The following is a 24,166-nucleotide window of genomic DNA, read 5'->3' as shown; positions in this document are numbered from 1 at the left end:
CCTGTACATGTTTCTCTCACTGGAGCTGCTTGATGTTTGCCTAAAAATGCGAATTGGACAGCACATTAGCGGAAAACTCCTCGTCAATGGTCATGTTTTCCTCCGTGTGATGGCAGTTGTCCGAATGTGTCTGAATCCGCCACTACTGGCACTCAGCACCGCTTACTGGATCACATGATTAATGGCTTGCAGTCCTGTGGTCTGCCAACCCCTGCTGCTGGACTCTGTACATACTCACTGCTCACAATATTAGAGACACCCATTTCAGATACAACATACTGTATGGATGAATAATAATATTGGGATTTTATCCATCCATCTTCTTCCGCTTATCCGAGGTCGGGTCGCGGGGGCAGCAGCCTAAGCAGGGAAGCCCAGACTGGGACTTCGGATTTTGATTCTCCAATATTACTGTGCTTGTAGCGAAAAATGTTTTGTTTCTAAGTCCAAATTTAATTCTAACTCTGATACCAGTAGAGTTGTCCGATAATATCGACTGCCAATGTTATCGGCCGATAAATGCATTAAAATGTAATATCATAAATTATCGGTATCGGTTTCAAAATTATCGGTATCAGTTTTAGAAAAAGTAAAATTTATGACTTTTTAAAACGCCGCTGTGTACACGGACGTAGGGAAAAGTACAGAGCGCCACTAAACCTTAAAGGCACTGCCTTTACGTGCCGGCCCCATCACATAATATCTATGGCGTATGACACACACAAGTGAATGCCACACATACTTGGTCAACAGCTATACAGGTCACACTGAGGGTGGCCATATTAACAACTTTAACACTGTTACAAATATGCGCCACACTGTGAACCCATGCCAAACAAGAATGACAAACACATTTCGGGAGAACATCCGCATCGTAACACAACAGAACAAATACCTAGAACCCCTTGCAGCACTAACTCTTCCGGGACGTGACAATATACATCCCCCCTACCCCCCTCACCTCAACCCCGCCCACCTCAACCTCCTCATGCTCTCTCAGGTAGAGCATGTCCCAAATTCCAAGCTGTTGTTTGGAGGCATGTTAAAAAAAATAATGCACTTTGTGACTTCAGTAATAAATATGGCAGTGCCATGTGGGCATTTTTTTCCATAACTTGAATTGATCTATTTTGGAAAACGTTGTTACATTGTTTAATGCATCCAGCGGGGCATCACAACAAAATTAGGGATAATAATGTGTTAATTCCACAGATCTATATTTCGTATCGATTGATATCGGTAATTAAGAGTTGGACACTATCGGAATATCGGCAAAAAAAAGCCATTATCGGACATCTCTAGATGCCAGGGTAGGAAACCTTCCGTTGACAGATAACATTCTTCATGGGGAGATGCAGCAGCTTGAGAAACATAAAGACAAATATTTCCTGAAACATGCCAGCTACTTTAAAGACATTTTGTTCTTTTGGTTCCAAGAGAAAACAGTCACCGCTGAGCAGAAAACCCCAGGAAATATATTCTGTAAAAAATCAGTTAAGCATGATGCGGTATCACTGTTTGAAATTAAATGACTGTTGTGTCTATTAAATACACAACTCAAAAGAATGATTTAAAACTAGGAAATAATTGATTAAATATATATTGTCCATTAATGTTTCAAGTTATGAAATATAATCAGATTGTTTACATTACAATAGTATTATTTTGCCTTTATTTATAATACAGTGGGGCAAAAAAGTATTTAGTCAGCCACCGATTGTGCAAGTTCTCCCACTTAAAATGATGACAGAGGTCTGTAATTTTCATCAAAGGTACACTTCAACTGTGAGAGACAGAATGTGAAAAAAAAATCAAGGAATTCAAATTGTAGGAATTTTAAATAATTTATTTGTAAATTATGGTGGAAAATAAATATTTGGTCAACCATTCAAAGCTCTCACTGATGGAAGGAGGTTTTGGCTCAAAATCTCACGATACATGGCCCCATTCATTCTTTCCTTAACACGGATCAATCGCCCTGTCCCCTTAGAAGACAACAGACCCAAAGCATGGTGTTCTTGGGATGCAACTCAGTATTCTTCTTCCTCCAAACACGACGAGTTGAGTTTATACCAAAAAGCTCTATTTTGGTTTCATTTGACCACATGACATTCTCCCATGTGCTCTCTGGCAAACTTCAGACGGGCCTGGACATACACTGGCTTAAGCAGGGAGACACGTCTGGCACTCCAGGATTTGTGTTACTGATGGTAACCTTTCTTACTTTGGTCCCAGCTCTCTGCAGGTCATTCACCAGGTCCCCCTCGTGTGGTTCTGGGATTTTTGCTCACCGTTCTCATGATCATTTTAACCCCACGGTATGAGATCTTGCGTGGAGCCCCAGATCGAGGGAGATTATCAGTGGTCTTGTATATCTTCCATTTTCTGATAATTGCTCCCACAGTGGATTTTTTCACACCAAGCTGCTTGCCTATTGTAGATTCACTCTTCCCAGTCTGGTGCAGGTCTACAATTCTTTTCCTGGTGTCTTTCGACAGCTCTTTGGTCTTGGCCATAGTGGAGTTTGGAGTCTGACTGTTTGAGGCTGTGGACAGGTGTCTTTTAAACCGATAACGAATTCAAACAGGTTCCATTAATACAGGTAACAAGTGGAGGATAGAAGAGCTTTTTAAAGAAGAAGTTACAGGTCTTTGAGAGCCCGAGATCTTCCTTGTTTGAAGTGACCAAATACTTATTTTCCACCACAATTTACAAATAAATGTTTTAAAATTCCTAAAATGTGAATTCCTGGATTTTTTTTTCACATTCTGTCACTCATAGTTGAAGTGTACCTATGTTGAAAATTGCAGACCTCTGTCATCATTTTAAGTGGGAGAACTTGCACAATCGGTGGCTGACTAAATACTTTTATGCCCCACTGTATGTCTTTTTCAAGACAGGTTAATATACTTTATAAATGTTGTTGTTGAAAAACATCACTGTCATATGTTAGAACAATTTTCTTTTGACTTGAAATTTCACTTAGCAAAATATCTTTTAATAGTTGATTAAACTAGATTCATTTTATATACGCCTATTTTTTAAAGATGTGCTTTCACATAAGGGAATACAAATTATATGATTATAGGAGTAAACATTTTCAAATGTACTGTAATGCTGTTAAGATGTCTAGTGGGATATAAGGTGGTCATCTATAACCGCACATTTATAGTTACCTTTGTACAAGATTTTTCCAGGTCAACTGATTGTATGTACGAAACCCTATAGCAGTGTATTTTAATGCATCCTCCTCCCCGCCGGGTTCAAGTGTTCATGTCAAGGTGAGAGGTTGGAGTTGAGCTTGATGCTGACAGCACAACTTGCCTCAAACACTGATTTGTATCCCCCTGGGATCGCACTCGACGTTATATATATTTTGAGATCAGAGATAACTTTTTTTTTTTCTTCCTGAGGATGCTGCTTAGCATACCGAGCGCTTACAGTATAACACTGCTTAACGCCCCAGGTTGCCCTAACCTCCATCTGTCTGGGCTAGAGCTGACCTGCTTCACATGCAAGATCAGCTTTCATATTCCACTGCAAAACTCTCAAAGGAATAAGACACATTAGGAATACTTAATAATTTTTTTTTTTTTTTTTTTAAAGATGCTGTCAAGCAGTGGTGATGCTCTTGAGCAAAGGACTAATGACAAAATTCCAGGGTCCACTACAGTTTTTTTGACAGGATCCCCGGGCCTTCCCGGTCCAACAGGTAAGCTACAGTTTGGAACCATTAAACTCATATTTAACTAAAGCTATTTTATATATATATATATATATATATATATATATATATATATATATATATATAGTTAGTACATATATATAAGTATATCTATAGTACATATATAAATATGCACATATATGTGTATATATATAGTACATATATATGTGTATATATAGCACATATATGTGTGTATATATAGTACATATATATGTACTATATATATATATATATATATGCACATATATGTGTATTTATATAGTACATATATATGTGTATATATAGCACATGTATGTGTGTGTATATATATGTACTATAGATATACTTATATATGTGTACTAACTATATATATATATATATATACACACACACATATATATATATATAGTACATATATATGTGTATATATAGGACATATATGTGTGTGTGTATGTATAGTACATATATATGTACTATATATATACACATATATATGTGCATATTTATATATGTACTAACTATATATGTATATATATATATATATATATATATATATATATATATATATATATATATATATTACTGGCCAAAGGTTTGGACCCACCTTCTCTTTCAATGAGTTTTCTTTATTTTAATGATTATTTACATTGTAGATTGTCACTGAAGGCATCAAAACTATGAATGTGGAGTTATGTACTTAACAAAAAAAGGTTAAATAACTGAAAACATGTTTTATAATCTAGTTTCTTCAAAATAGCCACCTGTTGCTCTGATTACTGCTTTGCACACATTTTGCATTCTTTCAATGAGCTTCAAGAGGTAGTCACCTGAAATGGTTTTCAATTCACGGGTGTGCTTGAAGCTCATCGAGAGAATGCTAAGCATGTGCGTACAGTAATCAAGGCAAAGGGTGGCTATTTTGAAGCAAAGCAAGGCAAGGCAAATTTATTTGTACAGCACTTTTCATACACAAGGCAGACTCAAAGTGCTTCACAGACAACAAAGTGAAATGAAAGAAAATAAAAGCAAAATTAAAATGCAGACAGTAAAAATACAATCAGTGCGGACGTTAAAAGTTAAAAAATTAAAAGATTTAGCTGAAAGCTAAGGTGAACATTAAAGTTTTAAAAGTAGTCGGAGTTGGGGAAAGTCTGACATCTTCAAAAAGTTTATTCCAGCTATTTGCGTAGTGACGGAATGATGCTCTCCCTTGATTTGAGTTTACTCTGGGAACCGCTAACAGATTGGTCTCAGAGGATCTTAGTGATCTTGAGGGCTTATATAGTGGGAGCATATCAGTGATATACTTCGGCCCTAGACCATGTAGTGATTTATATGCGAGCAAGAGGATTTTGAAATCAATTATCTGATGTACAGGGAGCCAATGTAAGGATTTAAGAATTGGTGTAATGTGCTCACATTTTTGGGTCTTTGTTAGAACTCTAGCAGCAGCATTCTGAACAAGCTGTAGCTGCCTGACGGTTTTTTTGGGAAGACCTGCAAGGAGACCATTATAATAGTCTAGCCTACTGGTAAAGATAATAAAAGAAAGTAGAATATCGATCAATCAGTCAATCAGTCAATGATTATTTATATAGCCCTAAATCACTAGTGTCTCAAAGGTCTGCACAAACCACAACGACATCCTCGGTAGAGCCCACATAGGGGCAAAGAAAACTCACACCCAGTGGGACACACTCCCAGTGGGACATCGGTGACAATGATGACTATGAGAAACCTTGGAGAGGGCCGCATACATTACAGTAATCAAGGCGAGACGTAACAAACGCATGGATAATGATCTCAGCGTCATTAGTGGACAAAATGGAGTGAATTTTTGCGATATTACGGAGATGAAAGAAGGCCGTTTTAGAAACGCTTTTAATCTGTGACTCAAACGAGACAGTTGGGTCGAAGATAATACCCAGATTCTTTACCGAGTCGCCTTGTTTAATTGTTTGGTTGTCAAATGTTAAAGTTGTATTATTAAATAAAGGTCGGTGTTTAGCAGGACCGATAATCATCATTTCCGTTTTTTTGGCGTTGAGTTGCAAAAAGTTAGCGGACATCCATTGTTTAATTTCATTAAGACACGCCTCCAGCTGACTTCAGTCCGGCGTGTTGGTCAGCTTTAGGGGCATGTAGAGTTGGGTGTCATCAGCATAACAGCGAAAGCTAACACCGTATTTGCGTATGATGTCACCCAGCAGCAACATGTAGATGCTGAAGAGTACAGGGCCAAGGACCGAACCCTGGGGAACTCCACACGTAACCTTAACGTAGTCCGAGGTCACACTGTTATGGGAGACGCACTGCATCCTGTCAGTAGGATAAGAGTTAAACCAAGACAGGGCTAAGTCTGACATACCAATTCGTGTTTTGATACGTTCTAATAAAATATTATGATCGACGGTATCGAAAGCAGCGCTAAGATCGAGGATCAGCAACATAGATGATGCATCAGAATCCATCGTTAGCAATAGATCATTAGTCATTTTTGCGAGGGCTGTCTCCGTAGAGTGATTTGCCCTGAAACCGGATTGAAAGGTTTCACATAGATTGTTAGACGCTAAGTGTTCATTTAGCTGCTCTGCGACAATTTTTTCGAGAATTTTTGAAATAAAGGGAATGTCTGTAGTTTACCATGAGGTCAGGATCGAGGTTAGGTCTTTTAACGAGAGGATGAATAACCGCTTTTTTGAACGCTAGAGGAACAATGCCAGAGGAAAGTGATCAGTTTATAATATTTATCACTGATGGACCTAATAATACAAAGAGCTCCTTGATAAGCTTCCCAGGAAGTGGGTCAAGTAAACATGTTGTTTGTTTTATTCCATTTACACGTTTTAACAATTCTTCTAATGTTATTTCCTCAAAACGAGAGAAACTATTTTGGAGGGCAGTATCCGCCGTATATACATTTGTATCTATGTTAATAGAACCCAGTTGTAGCATGTTTTTAGTTATTTCACTTTTTTTTGATAAGTACGTAACTCCACGTGTTCATTCATAATTGCGATGCCTTCAGTGACAATCTACAATGTAAATAGTCATGAAAATAAAGAAAACGCATTGAATGAGGAGAAGGTGTGTCCAAACTTTTGGCCTATACAAAGGTGAATCCAATTTTGTGGCCGGAAATGTTTTGCAATCGTAACGAATGCTAGAAAAACTGTTGTTGGTAGAATTAGATAAATAACAGTCAATTGTTGCATAGCCTAAGTATCATTTTTCAAACTGTAATTCATCATTTGCATGACAGCTCGTCCCACAGTGCTTGTCTCATCAACTGCTCAGTGGCTAAAGGAAAATGTACAATATTTAGTGGACCTTATCGTGCATCTGCGTTGTTTTAGGCACTCCAGGACCTGAAGGACCAGGGGGTCCTAAAGGACAATCGGGGCCCCCAGGCCCTCCTGGACCAAGGGGCTTGATGGGTCCCATGGGGCCCACACCAGACTTGTCCCTCATCAAACGAGGCCCTCGCGGAGCTGTGGTCAGTGGATGTTTACTTTTTATTTATTACGTTGATAGATAGGTGCAATCAAAATGTGCATGACTTAATTGGTGGATGATAATATCCGCTATGCATGGTTCATTTATATAAAACTGTTCACCTTTTGTGAGGTAAACTACAACAACGAAGGGTTAATCCCTTGACAACTCGAGCAGTTTTCTTTGGCATGATTGTGTTTTCAGCACGCAGCCTCTTTCTTGCCTGTTAGCGTCAGCCTTTCATGTTGATGAGTGGGATGTTAACCAAGAATGTGTAAGAAGCGGTTCTCGGTTGCCATATTGATGAATGACACTATCAACACCTGCAATCAGACGAGCGAGCACCGTTATTGTGCCAAAACCACCAAAGCCCGCAAGTCACATTTGGGGGTTTTTAATTACTACTGTAAGTTTCTGACCGGGAGCTCGCTGGTTCGTCTTCTGCAACCTCTTAATCCTCATTAGAGATTTAAATCAGTGGGTCACACGTGTCGATCGGAAACACTGATTCCATCTTACTTTTTTAACGTTGATTAGCTCAGGAGCACAAGTTCGAAAAAGGCCATGTTTCAAAGATGTCTCTACTTAAAGGCCTACTGAAACCCACTACTACCGACCACGCAGTCTGATAGTTTATATATCAATGATGAAATATTAACATTGCAACACATGCCAATACGTCCTTTTTAGTTTACTAAATTGCAATTTTAAATTTCCCGCGAGTTTCTTGTTGAAAACGTCGCGGAATGATGACGCGTACGCTTGACGTCCCGGACTGTCAGGAAATATTATCAGCTGCACCACTCGCGACTAAAAGTCGTCTGCTTTAACCGCATAATTACACGGTATTTTGGACATCTGTGTTGCTGAATCTTTTGCAATTTGTCCATTTAATAATAGAGACAATAAAAAACAATGCTGTTGGTGGAAAGCGGTGGATTGCAGCTGTCTTTAGCACCGAGACACAGTGAAGTGAAGTGAATTATATTTATATAGCGCTTTTTCTCTAGTGAGTCAAAGCGCTTTACATAGTGAAACCCAATATCTAAGTTACATTCAAACCAGTGTGGGTGGCACTGGGAGCAGGTGGGTAAAGTGTCTTGCCCAAGGACACAACGGCAGTGACTAGGATGGCAGAAGCGAGAATCAAACCTGCAACCCTCAAGTTTCTGGCCCAGCCACTCTACCAACCGAGCTAAACCGCCCCACAGCCAATGTTTCTTTGTTTGTTGTGAAGCAGAGCGGTCAAGCGAACATGTTTTCTCTACGTCAACCAGCATGTTTTTGGATGGGGAAATTGTGATATATATCTTACCGGAGAAATCATTGGATTATTCGTCGTCTTGCAGCAGCTGTTTAAAAAGCAGCTGTGAGCTTGACTTCTCTCTGAGACACTTTGTGTTCACCGCAGCCATCCGACCTCGAGGTATGTCTTTACAATCTTTAAAATCCCACTAAAACACTATTAAAACAATAAGCAGATAAGGGATCTTCCAGAATTATCCTAGTAAATGTGTCTAATTACATCTGAAACGCTCACACTGCCGCCGCCCGGAGCCGTCGCTTTTTCATTTTTTTTTTTTTTCTAGTCCTTCTCTATCAATATCCTAATTCACGAATCTTTCATCCTCGCTCAAATTAATGGGGAAATTGTCGCTTTCTCGGTCGGAATTGCTCTTACTCCTGGTGGCTCCCATTAAAAACAATGTGAATATGTGTGGAGCCCTGCAACTCGTGACGTCCCCTTGCACATACTTCTGGTGAAGGCAAGGCTTTTCTATTAGCTACCAAAAGTTGCGAACTTTATCGTCGATGTTCTCTACTAAATCCTTTCAGCAAAAATATGGCAATATCGCGAAATGATCAAGTATGACACATAGAATGGACCTGCTATCCCCGCTTAAATAAGAAAATCTCATTTTAGTAAGCCCTTAACAAGATTTATAAAGGAACTATTTACTTGTGGGGAGTTCAGGTAAAGATGGGCTTATCCAAATCTGCTTCAAACGTCCCGATAAGGAAGTAAACTGAGCTAACAGTCCAGAGATGGAAAATGTCCAAATTTGCCTTAAATGTCCGAATAATAAATATCTCCAACACTCAAAATGTCCAACTGAAGGAAATATCCCAACAAAATTTGAATAGAAAAAAGGCACCACAAGCAAAGAAAGTGTTCCAATAAGCAAAATATTCCAAATGTTCACCATTTTGTTCATGATGTTTCAAATTAAAAAAAAATATGCTCCAAATTAGGGCACATTTTTGTACGTTCGCAAGCTTAATCCATGAAGCCTCCTTGTAAAGCCATGAGACATTTCCCCCCCATCAGAATAATGGGAGCAAATTTAGATATTTCCCTATGGCAACATTTACAAAAGTTCAATACACACCATGACCAAAGGCCAATAAGATACATGGATCAAAAAAGTAGTCGACTTTAAGCACCTCAGTGACACTTTAAGCCTGACGTCAACTAGTTGCTAATCATGTGATTTTGGCAGTACACAGTATTTATTTTGCACTTCACTCCGCCAGACAGCAGGAGTGACGACTACGGCGTCAAAACGCTGCCAAAATCCTTTGCGTGTAAAAACCACACTCTCCGAGGAAACTGTTACCATCAATCTGTGTCCCTTATGAAGAAGAGCAGTCTTTGGAATATAAAGTTTATACAAAATATTATACATAAAATATTATATTATATCATTCCTCATGGGGTTAAGTGACACATAAAATAACACATTTGATCGCAGAGGGTGTGTCACTTGCATCTATGACACATCAGAGCTTAATAAATGATTTACAGTGCATCAGTACTGGGTCGGCCACACGGTATGTCATGGAGATCTGCTTGTGGTCACGGTTGAAGGTAGAATGGAGGACAAGAGGCCTCTGGGGAGAAAATCTGGGACGCAATGTAGCGTAAAGCAGGGGTCACCAACCTTTTTGAAACCAAGAGCTGCTTCTTGGGTACTGATTAATGCGAAGGGCTACCAGTTTGATACACACTTAAATAAATTGCCAGAAATACCCAATTTGCTCAATTTACCTTTAATAAATAAATCTATATATATTTAAAAAAAATGGGTATTTCTGTCTGTCATTCTGTTGTACATTTTTTTTCCTTTTACGGAAGGTTTTTTGTAGAGAATAAATGATGAAAAAAACACTTAATCTAACGGTTTAAAAGAGGAGAAAACACGAAAAAAATTAAAATTCAATTTTGAAACATAGTTTATCTTCAATTTCGACTCTTTAAAATTCAAAATTCAACAAAAAAAACTGAATAGAAAAACTAGCTAATTCGAATCTTTTTGAAAAAAAAAATATGTTATGGAACATCATTAGTAATTTTTCCTGATTAAGATTAATTTTAGAATTTTGATAACATGTTTTAAATAGGTTATAATCCAATCTGCACTTTGTTAGAATACATAACAAATTGGACCAAGCTATATTTCTAACAAAGACAAATCATTATTTCTTCTAGATTTTCCAGAACAAAAATTTTAAAATTAATTCAAAAGACTTTGAAATAAGATTTAAATTTGATTCTACAGATTTTCTAGATTTGCCAGAATAATTTCTTTGAATTTTAATCATAATAAGTTTGAAGAAATATTTCACAAATATTCTTTGTCAAAAAAACAGAAGCTAAAATGAAGAATTAAATTAAAATGTATTTATTATTCTTTACAATAAAAAAAAAAAAATACTTGAACATTGATTTAAATTGTCAGGAAAGAAGAGGAAAGAATTTAAAAGGTATATGTGTTTAAAATTCCTAAAATCATTTTTAAGGTTGTATTTTTTCTCTAAAATATTCTTTCTGAAAGTTATAAGAAGCAAAGTAAAAAAATAAATGAATTTATTTAAACAAGTGAAGATCAAGTCTTTAAAATATTTTCTTGGATTTTCAAATTCTATTTGAGTTTTGTCCCTCTTAAAATTAAAAATGTCGAGCAAAGCGAGACCAGCTTGCTAGTAAATAAATAAAATTTAAAAAATAGAGGCAGCTCACTGGTAAGTGCTGCTATTTGAGCTATTTTTAGAACAGGCCAGCGGGCTAATCATCTGGTCCTTACGGGCTACCTGGTGCCCGCGGGCTTCACGTTGGTGACCCCAAGCATAAAGGATGGCAGCCATACTTGCCAACCTTGAGACCTCCGAATTCGGTAGATGGGGGGGGTGGGGGGGGCGCCTTGGTTGCGGGGGCGGGGTTGAGGTGCAGGCAGCATACCCCTTCCTCTTCGAGCTGTCCTGGATGTGATGAAATGCTTTTTTTTCCAATCATTTTGGAACTTGCAAGCGTATTTCTTCTTCTTACTTGTCGTCACCGTGTCTCTTCTTCGTTCTTCTGCTTCCTCTACTTCTTGTTGTGTGTGTAGTTGTGCACTGAGCTCCAAAAAGCCGTAGATGTTATTGTAGCGCCCCGGAAGGTTTAGTGCTGCAAGGGTTTCTGGTAGGGCTGGGCGATATGGCCTTTTTTTAATATCTCAATATTTTTAGGCCATATCGCGATATACGATATATATCTCCATATTTTGCCTTAGCCTTCAATGAACACTTCATGCATATGATCACAGCAGTATGATGATTCTGTGTCTACATTAAAACATTCTTCTTCATACAGCATTAATATATGCTACTTTTAAACCTTCATGCAGAGAAGGAAATCACAACTAAGTCAATTGACCAAAACTGTATTTATTAAACAGTTGTTAGCAAGTGACTTTTTAAATTATGCTACATATTAGCAGTAATGCTACATTTTGTAGCAACGCTTATGCCCCAAACTTGACAAATTAAAGTTGTCTATTCGACATCTTCCCGCTTGAAGCCGAACCACCGCCAGACGATGGACCCCATGCTATTTTTCTTGGGAATTAATTCTTCCTTCATTCCTACCTTCTCTCTCCCGTATTACCACTCGCACGGCTCTGCTAGCATCACAGCTAACGTTACCCAGTCTGCTACCTCTCTGCTCCGTGAGGGCGTATACGTATGTGACGTATGACGTGACAGTATGTGACTTGTGTAAGAAGGTGCGCTTACTGCCTGTGAGAAGGAGAGACAAGAAGTGAGAAGAGCATGTAGTGTAATATCCGCAGCTAAAAGCAACTGCGTGAGAACGTATACTCGAATATCACAATATAGTCATTTTCTATATCGTACAGAGACAAACCTGCGATATATCGACTAAATTGATTTATCGCCCAGCCCTAGGTTCTGGGTATTTGTTATGTTGTGTTTATGTTGTGTTACGGTGCGGATGTTCTACCTAAATGTATTTGTCATTCTTGTTTGGTGTGGGTTCACAGTGTGGCGCATATTTGTAAAAGTGTCAAGTTGTTTATATGGCCACCCTCAGTGTGACCTGTATGTCTGTTGACCAAGTATGAATTGCATTCACTTGTGTTTGTGTGTGTGCTTGAAATTAACGTTATCATTAAACCAGCTAAAAGATCATACGACGTGTCAGCATTTCTTGACATATTTGAGCAGAGACCGTTGTTAAACCCGTCCAACGCTACATTATTATGTGACTGGGCCGGCACACAGTTTATATGGAGGAAAAGTGGACGCCTGGACAGCATGCGGCTGTTAAGGGGTGAAGGTCTCAGGTGAGAGAGGATGCTAAAGACAGTGCCTTTAAGGCACGCCCCCAATATTGTTGTCCAGGTGGAAATCAGGAGAAATTCGGGAGACAGGTTGCCCCAGGAGATTATCGGGAGGGGCAGTCTCCCGGAAAAATCGGGAGGGTTGGCAAGTATGATGGCAGCTCTTACAAACAGGTCAAAAGGGCGAGCAGTGAAGTGGATGATTTAAAGGGGAACATTATCACTATTTCTGAAGGGTTAAATCCAATAAAAATCAATTCCTATTGGCTTATTTTATTTTTCAAAGTTTTTCTCCAAATTTTACCCATCACGTAATATCCCGAAAAACGGCTTCAAAGTGCCTGATTTTAACCGTCGTTATATCCACCAGTCCATTATCCTGTGACGTCCCTGTGTGACCACACAGAAACAAACATGGCGGATAGCACAGAAAAGTGTAGCGATATTAGCTCGGATTCAGACTCGTATTTCAGCGGCGTAAGCGATTCAACAGATTACGCATGTATTGAAACGGATGGTTGGAGTGTGGAGGCAGGTAGTGAAAACAAAATTGAAGAAGAAACTGAAGCTATTGAGCCAGATCACGACAGACAGCAGCACGGGAGGAAGCGAGGACGAATTTGGCGATCGCCTTCTAACCAACGATTGGTATGTGTTTGTTTGGCATTAAATGAGGGTGGAGGGAAAGGCTGGATGCAAATATAGCTACAAATGAGGCATAATGATGCAATATGTACATAAAGCTAGCCTAAATAGCATGTTAGCATCGATTAGCTTGCAGTCATGCCGTGACCAAATATGTCTGATTAGCACACTCCACATAAGACAATAACATCAACAAAACTCACCTTTGTGCATTCATGCACAACGTTATAAGTTTGGTGGACAAAATGAGACGGAAGACGAAGTGGCATAAATCAGGTCTTAGCCAACATATCCAGGGGGTTTACCTCGCTCTTTGCGGGAATAGACTGCCGTCGTCCTTGAATAGCTCGCACTCCGGCAGATTCAGTGGTGGTCTATTTTCCAATATTGCAGATTTCGTTGACTTTATCGTTGGAAATGCATCTGCTTTGAGTGTCGCAGGATATACACACATTCTTGCCGTCTCTGTCGTAGCATAGCTGTCGTCGGTAAAGTATGCAGAACAAACGAGGGACTTTCGCATTTTTTGGCCAGTGGTGCAACTTGAATCCATTTCTGTTAGTGTTGTTACACCCTCCGACAACACACCGACGAGGCATGATGTCTCCAAGGTGCGGGAAAACAGTCGAAAAAACGGAAAATAACAGAGCTGATTTGACTTGGTGCGTGTAATAAGATTGAGAAAATAGCGGATCATTTCATGTTGTGACGTCACGGGTGAAAGGTCATCGCTCCGACTATCAAATGAAAGGCATTTAAAGGGGAACATTATCACCAAACCTATGCAAGCATCAATATATACCTTGATGTTGCAGAAATAAGACCATGTATTTTTTTAACCGATTTCCGAACTCTAAATGGGTGAATTATGGCAAATTAAACGCCTTTCTGTTTATCGGTCTGTTGTCGGAGGGTGTAACAACACTAACAGGGAGGGATTCAAGTTGCACCACTGGCAAGAAATCTGCCGCCAGACCCCCATTGAATTTGCCAGAGTGTCTTCACATTTGACCGGCGATGCTAAGACAGACATAGCACAGAGATGTATGGATAACCTGCAGATGCATTTGCAACGATTAAGTTAACAAAATCACAAAGGTGAATTTTGTTGATGTTGTTGACTTATGTGTTTTAATCAGACATATTTGGTCACGGCATGACTGCCAGCTAATCGATGCTAACATGCTATGCTAATCGATGCTAACATGCTATTTACGCTAGCTGTATGTACATTTGAAACTAGATACCCACATTTAATGCGAAACAAACACTTATCAATCAACGGATTTAAGTTGCTCCAGTGTCACAAGATGCGAAAGTCCTGATCGTTTGGTCTGTATATTTTACCGGCGATGCTAATAAGGCAGCCATGCTATGGGCCACTTCATTAAGTACACCCATGCTATGGCCGAATAGCGTCAATAGCTACTCGCTCAATAGCTTCAGTTTCTTCTTCAATTTTGTTTTCGCTATCTGCCTCCATACTCCGACCATCTGTTTCAATACATGCGTAATCTGTCGAATCGCTTAAGCCGCTGAAATCCGAGTCTGAATCCGAGCTAATGTCGCTATATCTTGCTGTGTAACCGACATGTTTTTTGTATCGGCAGCCCTGTATGACGTCACAGGGAAATGGACAGTCGCATCGCAAATAGCGAAAATCAAGAACTTTAAAGCTTTTTTAAGGGATATTCCGGGAGGTGTAAAATTTTGAAAAAAACTTCGAAAAATAAAACAAGCCACTGGGAACTGATTTTTAGTGTTTTCAACCCTTTTGAAATTGTGATAATGTTCCCCTTTAAATCGCCAAATTCACCCTTTTAGAGTTCGGAAATCGGTTACAAAAACATATGGTCTTTTTCTGCAACATCAAGGTAAATATTGACGCTTACATAGGTCTGGTGATAATGTTCCCCTTTAAGGATTGGATCTACCTGAGAGCACTAACATGAATTTCCAACATTTATAAGTCAAAAAAGACTAAATTAATCCTCGGTTCCCGTTAAAACCTTCATTGCTTCAGAACTTAATCAATATGTACGTTAAATGGATGGAATTTAACAAAATTCGCCAAATTAAGGCGAACGAGCACAGACCAGTATTAAAAATCCCCCGTAACATATTCGATAAACGCAATTAAAACGCAGAAGCTTGAGCAAATATCAGCTGTTGTCTTTATTCAACAGGGGCCTCCTGGAGCACCGGGAAAAGACGGACGCAAGGTGAGCTCTGATTACATTTGGAAATGAATGTTCAAGTAGTAGTTGACATAGCAGAGGTCAGAGTCAGAAGATGTGACGCAAACTCAGGTGGAGATCAGCGGCCAGTCGCTGCATGTTTACCATCTATGTTGCTGAATCGGATTTAGAGATTGCACAAATCAAGGCATGACTGATAGTTGAAGGAATGAGTGAGATCTTCAAGTGCAAACACGTTCCTTCCCCGAGAAGGGAAGCTGCATCCAGGTACATTTATCCTGCAATCTTTGCTACAAGCCCAATGTTTGTGTGGATATCTCGGAGAGTGATGCCAATCTGTCTCCTGAGTAACAAATCCAAACCATCTGCAAAAACAATCACAGCCCCCGGCGTGACCCTCGGCGAGTCCACCGAGTCACCGCGTCAGTCGGGCGGACGGGCGCTACTGTAGATCAACAGTAGTTCCTCACGGTCGAGCTAACACGCTGAGTGGATGTTGGATATGTAAACATACACTCAGCAGACACTTTATTAGGTACACCTACATGGGCCAACGACAAGGATTGTTTAATAAGAATATATTTATAATCATATATTACTGTGTATACTATGTGTTTATGTCCATTCATCCATCCATCCATATTCTTCCGCTTATCCGAGGTCGGGTCGCGGGGGTAGCAGCCTAAGCAGGGAAGCCCAGACTTCCCTCTCCCCAGCCACTTCGTCTAGCTCTTCCCGGGGGATCCCGAGGCGTTCCCAGGCCAGTCGGGAGACATAGTCTTCCCAACGTGTCCTGGGTCTTCCCCGTGGCCTCCTACTGGTTGGACGTGCCCTTACACCTCCCCCGGGAGGCGTTCGGGTAGCATCCTGACCAGATGTCCGAACCACCTCATCTGGCTCCTCTCGATGTGGAGGAGCAGCGGCTTTACTTTGAGTTCCTCCCGGACAACAGAGCTTCTCACCCTATCTCTAAGGGAGAGCCCCGCCACCCGGCGGAGGAAACTCATTTCGGCCGCTTGTACCCGTGATTTTATCCTTTCGGTCATGACCCAAAGCTCATGACCATAGGTGAGGATGGGAACGTAGATCGACCGGTAAATTGAGAGCTTTGCCTTCCGGCTCAGCTCCTTCTTCACCACAACGGATCGGTACAACGTCCGCATTACTGAAGACGCCGCACCGATCCGCCTGTCGATCTCACCATCCACTCTTCCCCCACTCATGAACAAAACTCCTAGGTACTTGAACTCCTCCACTTTGGGCAGAGTCTCCTCCCCAACCAGGAGATCGCACTCCACCCTTTTCCGGGAGAGAACCATGGACTCGGATTTGAAGGTGCTGATTCTCATTCCGGCCGCTTCACTCTTGGCTGTGAACCGATCCAGTGAGAGCTGAAGATCCCGGCCAGATGAAGCCATGTATCTATATATAAATGCAACATATGTATATTATATATATATAATGTGGTATATATACATTATATTGCCAAAAGTATTTGGCCACCCATCCAAAAGATGAGAATCAGGTGTCCTAATCACTTGGCCCGGCGTATAAAATCAAGCACTTAGGCATGGAGACTGTTTCTACAAACATTTGTGAAAGAATGGGTCGCTTTCAGTGATTTCCAGCGTGGAACTGTCATATGATGCCACCTGTGCAACAAATCCAGTCGTGAAATGTCCTCGTTCTTAAATATTCCAAAGTCAACTGTCGGCTTTATTATAAGAAAATGGAAGAGTTTGGGAACAACAGCAACTCAGCCACGAAGTGCTAGGCCACGTAAACTGACAGAGAGGGGCCAGCGGATGCTGAAGCACATTGTGCTACCGAGCTCCAAACTTCATGTGACTTTCCAATTAGCCCACGTACAGTACGCAGAGAGCTTCATGGAATGGTTTTCCATGGCCAAGCAGCTTTGTCTAAGCCATACATCACCAAGCCCAATGCAAAGCGTGGGATGCAGAGGTGTAAAGCATGTCGCCACTGGACTCTAGAGCAGTGGAAACACATTCTCTGGAGTGATGAATCACGCTTTTCCATCTGGCAATCTGATGGACAAGTATGGGTTTGGAGGTTGCCAGGAGAACGGTACATTTCGGACTGAATTGTGCCGAGTGTGAAATTTGGTGGAGGAGGAATTATGGTGTGTGGTTGTTTTTCTGGATTTGGGCGTGGCCCCTTAGTTCCAGTGAAAGGAATTCTGAATGCTCCAGGATACCAAAACATTTTGGACAATTCCACGCTCCCAACCTTGCTGGAACAGTTTGGAGCGGGACCCTTCCTCTTCCATGATGCACAAAGCAAGGTCCATAAAGACATACATGACAGAATCTGGTGTGGATGAACTTGACTGGCCTGCACAGAGTCCTGACCTGGACCAGATAGAACACCTTTGGGATGATTTACAACCGAGACTGAGAACCAGGCCTTCTCCACCAACATCAGTGTATGACCCCACCAATGCGCTTTTGGAAGAATGGTGGAAAATTCCCTATAAACACACTCTGCAACCTTGTGGACAGCCTTCCCAGAAGAGTTGAAGCTGTAATAGCTGCAAAAGGTGGACCGACATCATATTGAACCCTATGGGTTAGGAATGGGATAGCACTTCAAGTTCATATGTGAGTCAAGGCAGGTGGCCAAATACTTTTGGCATATATATATATATATATATATATATATATATATATATATATATATATATATATATATATATATATATGTATATGTATATATATATATATATGTATGTATGTAAATATATATATACATATATATGTATATATATGTATATGTATATGTAAATATATACATATATATGTATATATATATATGTATTTATATATATATATATATGCATATATATGTGTGTATATATATCTACATATATACATATAAATGTATTTATTTATTCGATTTAATTATTTATTCTTTACTCAATGTATTAATTCATATTTAATATATTTTCAGTACTTTAATATTGTGTTTTTGTTTGATTTTATTTACCCCCCAGGGTGACCGAGGAGCTCCCGGGCTTGTTGGACCTCCAGTAAGTAAAATTAAATGTGTAAAAAAAAAAAAAAAAACACACAAAATTAATTTCATTGTTCTAGTGGAGATAGAGCGGAACCTTAAAAGATCTGAATCCGACCCAAATTTCCCTAAGAAAATGTGAAGTCGCACAAAACGAACTGTCGTCGCAGATCTTGTCACGTAAAATGTTAAAGGAACCTCTTGAGATTTGTAGTGTGCCTACAACGGAACTCACTTTTTTTTTTTCCCGCTGAAGGTATGTTTATTGGAGAGAGGCTGCACTTCACTACGCTCATGATGCAAAAAAAATGTTTACTTAAATAAGTTTTTTTTATATAAAAAATATTTTAATAGTATATATTCAATGTGGAAAAAAAAGCAAACATCATTAAACAAAATATATCAAAGAACACCAAAAAATATCAATTGAATATGTTTCAATAAGTCCTTTATGATTCCCCTTAACAGCTATAAAATGATGTTGTTGAATAGACAATATGTGGAATATTTTTTATTTCTGACCGTCCAAAATGTGGACCCACACACACACACACACACACTCACGTAGGACGGAGGATTCGCTGTCACTGATCCTGCAGCGGTGTGTGGAACAGTCATTTCGCATGTCCTTCTGACGCTAAATACTGCTCGCTAAACGGTGATGAATGTTGATAAACATATAAAGGGACAAGCGGTAGAAAATGGATGGATATATATATATATATATATATACACACACATACATACATATATACACATATACATAAATATGTACATATATATACACACACACACACATATGTATATATATATATATATATATATATATATATATATATATATATATATATATATATATATATATATATATATATATGAGGGGTGTGGGGGAAAATTGATTCGAATACGAATCAAATCGTTCACGTTGTGCGATTCAGAATCGATTCTCATTTAAAAAATTATTATCATTTTTTTTAATCAATCCAACAAACCACTACACAGCAATACCATAACAATGCAATGCAATTCCAAAACCAAACCTGACCCAGCAACACTCAGAACTGCAATAAACAGAGCAATTGAGAGGAGACACAAACACGACACAGATCAAACCAAAAGTAATGAAACAAAAATTAATATTATCAACAAAAGTATCAATATTAATTATAATTTCAGCATAGCAGTGATTAAAAATCCCTCACTGACATTATCATTAGACATTTATAAAAATGAAAAAAAAGAACAATAGTGTCACAGTGGCTTACACTTGCATCGCATCTCATAAGCTTGACAACACACTGTGTCCAATGTTTTCACAAAGATAAAATAAGTCATATTTTTGGTTCGTTTAATAGTTAAAACAAATTTACATTATTGCAATCAGTTGATGAAACATTGTCCTTTACAATTATAAAAGCTTTTTTTTCTTAAATCTACTACTCTGCTAGCATGTCAGCAGACTGGGGTAGATCCTGCTGAAATCCTATGTATTGAATGAATACAGAATCGTTTTGAATCGGAAAAATATCGTTTTTGAATCGAAAATAGAATCGAATCGAAAAAATCAATATATTATCGAATCGTGGGACATCCAAAGATTCACAGCCCTAATATACATACACACACACACATATATATATATATATATATATATATATATATATATATATATACATACACATATATATTTATATGTATACATTCTCCATGCTAAATAATTATATTTCAGTGGCCGTTTTGTTGATCACCATATATTTTGCATATTAATAAAGACACAGACGCAAAATGGATGGCACGCCCTTTTTTGCTCACTTAACAGACGGAATCCACTTTGCACACTTTTAGTAGATCAGCTTTGCGTGTGTTATCAAGTTTGCACGTGTTTTATTACACGCAAACTTTAGTAAATCAGGCCCCAAGTTTTTTTTTTCATTTTATTTATTATAGTGGTTAATGTTTTGTAATTTTACATAAATAATTTTGTATTTTTTACAGTAGTTTTATAGACTATACAGTACAGGCCAAAAGTTTGGACACACCTCATTCAATGCGTTTTCTTTAGTTTCATGACTATTTACATTGTAGATTGTCACTGAAGGCATCAAAACTATGAATGAACACATGTGGAGTTCTGTACTTAACAAAAAAAGGGTGAAATAACTGAAAACATGTTTTATATTCTAGTTTCTTCAAAATAGCCACCTTTTGCTATGATTACTTTTTCGTATACTCTTGGCATTCTCTCGATGACCTTCAAGAGGTAGTCACCTGAAATGGTTTTCACTTCACAGGTGTGCTTAAAACTCATCGAGAGAATGCCAAGAGTGTGCAAAGCAGTATCCAGAGCAGGGGTAGGGAATCTGTGGCTTTTTTGATGACTCAGATAAATGTTAGCTGACATTGCTTTGATTGATTGATTGAAACTTGTATTATTAGAATGCACAGTACAGTACATATTCCGTACAATTAACCACTAAATGGTAACACTCGAATAAGTTTTTCAACTTGTTTAAGTCGGAGTCCACGTAAATCAATGCATGGTACCTTAACACAATAAGTAATGAATAATTCCGCTGGTAATCACAGTGTTAAAAATAACGTTCAAAATATAAAAATTTCTCATGCATTTTAATCCATCCTTTCGTTTTTCACCCCACCTGTTTAAGAAGTCGCATTTATGGTAAGAAGTATTTTGTTTATTATTGGTTAGCTTCAGAATGACAATGTTATTAAAAAGAATAGGAGATGTATTATACTATGTATCATATTATATATAAAAATGTCAGTCTTATTTAAAAATGCACGCATTTAGTTGTATTCAGTTTAAAAAATATATTATATGGCTCTCACAGAAATACATTTTAAAATATTTGGCTTTCATGGCTCTCTCAGCCAAAAAGGTTCCCGACCCATGATCGAAAGCAAAGGCTGGCTACTGGGGGTGTAACGGTACACAAACATTTCAGTTCGGTACATACCTTGGTTTAGAAGTCATGATTCGGTTCATTTTCGGTACAGTAAGAAAACAACAAAATATACATTTTTGGTTATTTATTTACCAAATTTGTAAACAATGGCATAACATACATATACACACAGGGTCCATTGCCAGGGTTTATGTGGTCAACATATATAAAATAAAGAAATTGAGACTTTTATTAGTAAATTGCACAGTACAGTACATATTCCGTACAGTAGACCACTAAATTGTAACACCCCAATACGTATTTCAACTTGTTTAAGTCGGGGTCCACTTTAGTCAACATTAAACTGCCTCAAATTGTTATTGAGATTACATAAAATGACAAAATATTTCTTCTACATATAGAAAGTGCTCAGTCTCAGCCTCAGATTAACTCCCCCCCACCCCAGCTTGGCTAACTTGGCAGTAAGAGGATATATGGGCTCATTGTTCTTCCACCATAGAAGTGGGTCAAAATCTAGTTTTTAATGCAATTGCAATGTGGTATTAAATCTGCTGCTATAAAAACATTTGTTATTGCTTTAGCGCTACCTGACTCGCAAGGAGAGGCTGCTTGAACGGGTTTGCGTGTTTGACGTGTTGTCAGAAGCAGCTGCTGAACAATGTTGGCGAACCTCCGTCCTCCGTTGTTGTATCGCGCAGCCAAAGTGTTCCCAAACGGGAGATCCTATCGAGGCAGGAAGGTCTTCCAGCTCTGGCTTTTACATGTTGTTCTAGCCCGCTCGTTGCTAGCATGCCCTGTGTTGTGCCTCGCTCTGCATTGTTAACAGAACCTGCGGTACACTACCTTATATGTCCGTGTGGAAACTTGTTCAGTACACCACCGAACTGAAACCCCCGTACTGAAACGGTTCAATACAAATACATGTACTGTAGTGGCTATTTTCAAGAAACTATATGTAAAACATAATATCAGTTATTTCACCTTTTTGTGTTAAGTATATAACTCCACATTCATTCATAGTGTTGATGCCTTCAGTGACAATCTACAATGTAGTAAATAGTCATGAAAATAAAGAAAACGCATTGAATGAAGAGAAAGTGTGTCCAAACTTTTGGCCTGTTCTGTAAATGTCTAATATGAAAATATACATTAGAAAATAATATGCTTTTTTTTCAAAGTCATTATGGCGACAGTTTGACCAAGGTTTGAATTTTTGTGTATAGTTACAATGGTAAGAAATTTGATTGAAAAGTTTGGATACACTTTCTAATACTTAGGGATATGAAAACCTCTTAAAATGATCTTTCTGGACTTCAAAGGGCCCTCCAGGCTCCTTTGACTTCCTGCTCCTGCTCATGGCCGACATCCGCAACGACATCGCCGACCTTCAGGGTAAAGTTTATGGCCACGCCCTCCTCTACCCGGGGGAGGAGCCTCCTGCCGTCTGGAGGGATGGTCAGGACGCAGGCTCGGGCGAGGACTTCAAAGAACCGCCGCCTCCGCATTCCAGAAAGAACCGGAAGAGGAAACCTCCGCGAAGAGACTGGAATGATTGAGGGGAGTGAATTTTTAAATACTGAATGCGAGGTGTAAATATTGACCTGTTATTATTGTTATTTAACTATTTTTGATCAGCCAAAACCATCCCAGATGTTTATTTTTCTATAATATGCATATTTAAAAATACATAACTATACTTTATATACATACAGCACATTAAAAGAAAAACAGGAATCCTCCGTTTATTTCCTCAACTTTTTATGTACTTAATTTCGTCATGACACAGAATGAAGTGAAATGTATTCTTCCAGTCGCCTTCAATAAGCCTGTGATGCGCCGTCACCATGGCGGCGACCAAACAACGCGAGGATGATAAAGCGAATGGAAAATTGTTAATACTGACGCGGTCACGCTCATCCATACTCAGCTGAGGCCTGAAGAAGGCTTGTTGACATACTTTGCCGCATCGGTCGCTCTGTTGTAAATCTTCACGTAATAACACACGTGTTCATAGTTTATGCACTTGGACGTCCTAGCAGGAACACTCGCCAGAACAGAAGATAACAACATGACTCATACTTTGCACCTGATAGGGGACGCTGTATGGTTATGCGTTACATATCATAAACACTGCGAGGCAAGAAACCATATTTGGTCACTTTAAATCAGGGGTCTCAAACACAGACGTTATTTTGCGGCCCCGCACCTTGATGTGAAAATTGAATGTCGGTGCGGCCCGCGAGTTTTACATGAATGGCGCATTACAGCGTTATACTTTTATACCCTCGATTTTTCCAGGAGACTCCCAATGTCAGTGCCCCTCTAGGGATAATCATTCTCTCGAATTTCCCCTTAACAACAATATTAAGAGGGCACCGCGGAGGCACTGCCTTAAGCGTCCTCTTCAACCTGTACTAACAGCGTGCCAGCCCAGCCACACGTTATAGCCGGTATAAACAAACGCAGTAAGAGACTGCAAGACATAGTTGATCAACAGCCACACAGGTCATAATGAGGGTGGCTGTACAAACAACTTTAACACTG

General features: G+C 39.1%; 1 protein-coding gene across 3 annotated transcripts in view; it reads left to right on the top strand.

The window, feature by feature from the left end:
- ccbe1 (collagen and calcium binding EGF domains 1) overlaps positions 1-23,356 on the top strand; it is a 114,045-nt gene extending 90,689 nt beyond the window's left edge. For 2 of the 3 annotated variants that reach the window (XM_061876531.1, XM_061876532.1), the window contains 5 exons: positions 3,607-3,712; positions 7,060-7,199; positions 15,651-15,686; positions 18,676-18,711; positions 22,942-23,356. In XM_061876531.1, the coding sequence (XP_061732515.1) occupies positions 3,607-3,712; positions 7,060-7,199; positions 15,651-15,686; positions 18,676-18,711; positions 22,942-23,178 (555 nt within the window). In that variant the 3' untranslated portion in view covers positions 23,179-23,356. Of the gene's footprint in view, positions 1-3,606; positions 3,713-7,059; positions 7,200-15,650; positions 15,687-18,675; positions 18,712-20,986; positions 21,086-22,941 lie in introns of those variants that run through there. The other variant, XM_061876533.1, reaches the window with a different exon arrangement.
- Positions 23,357-24,166: the final 810 nt, after the last annotated feature.

The sequence above is a fragment of the Nerophis ophidion genome, linkage group LG17 (genome assembly GCF_033978795.1).
Source record: "Nerophis ophidion isolate RoL-2023_Sa linkage group LG17, RoL_Noph_v1.0, whole genome shotgun sequence".
Classification (NCBI taxonomy): Eukaryota; Metazoa; Chordata; class Actinopteri; order Syngnathiformes; family Syngnathidae; genus Nerophis; species Nerophis ophidion.
The sequence above is the reverse complement of the archived record's forward strand: the minus strand, read 5'-3'. Positions and strand labels throughout refer to the sequence as shown.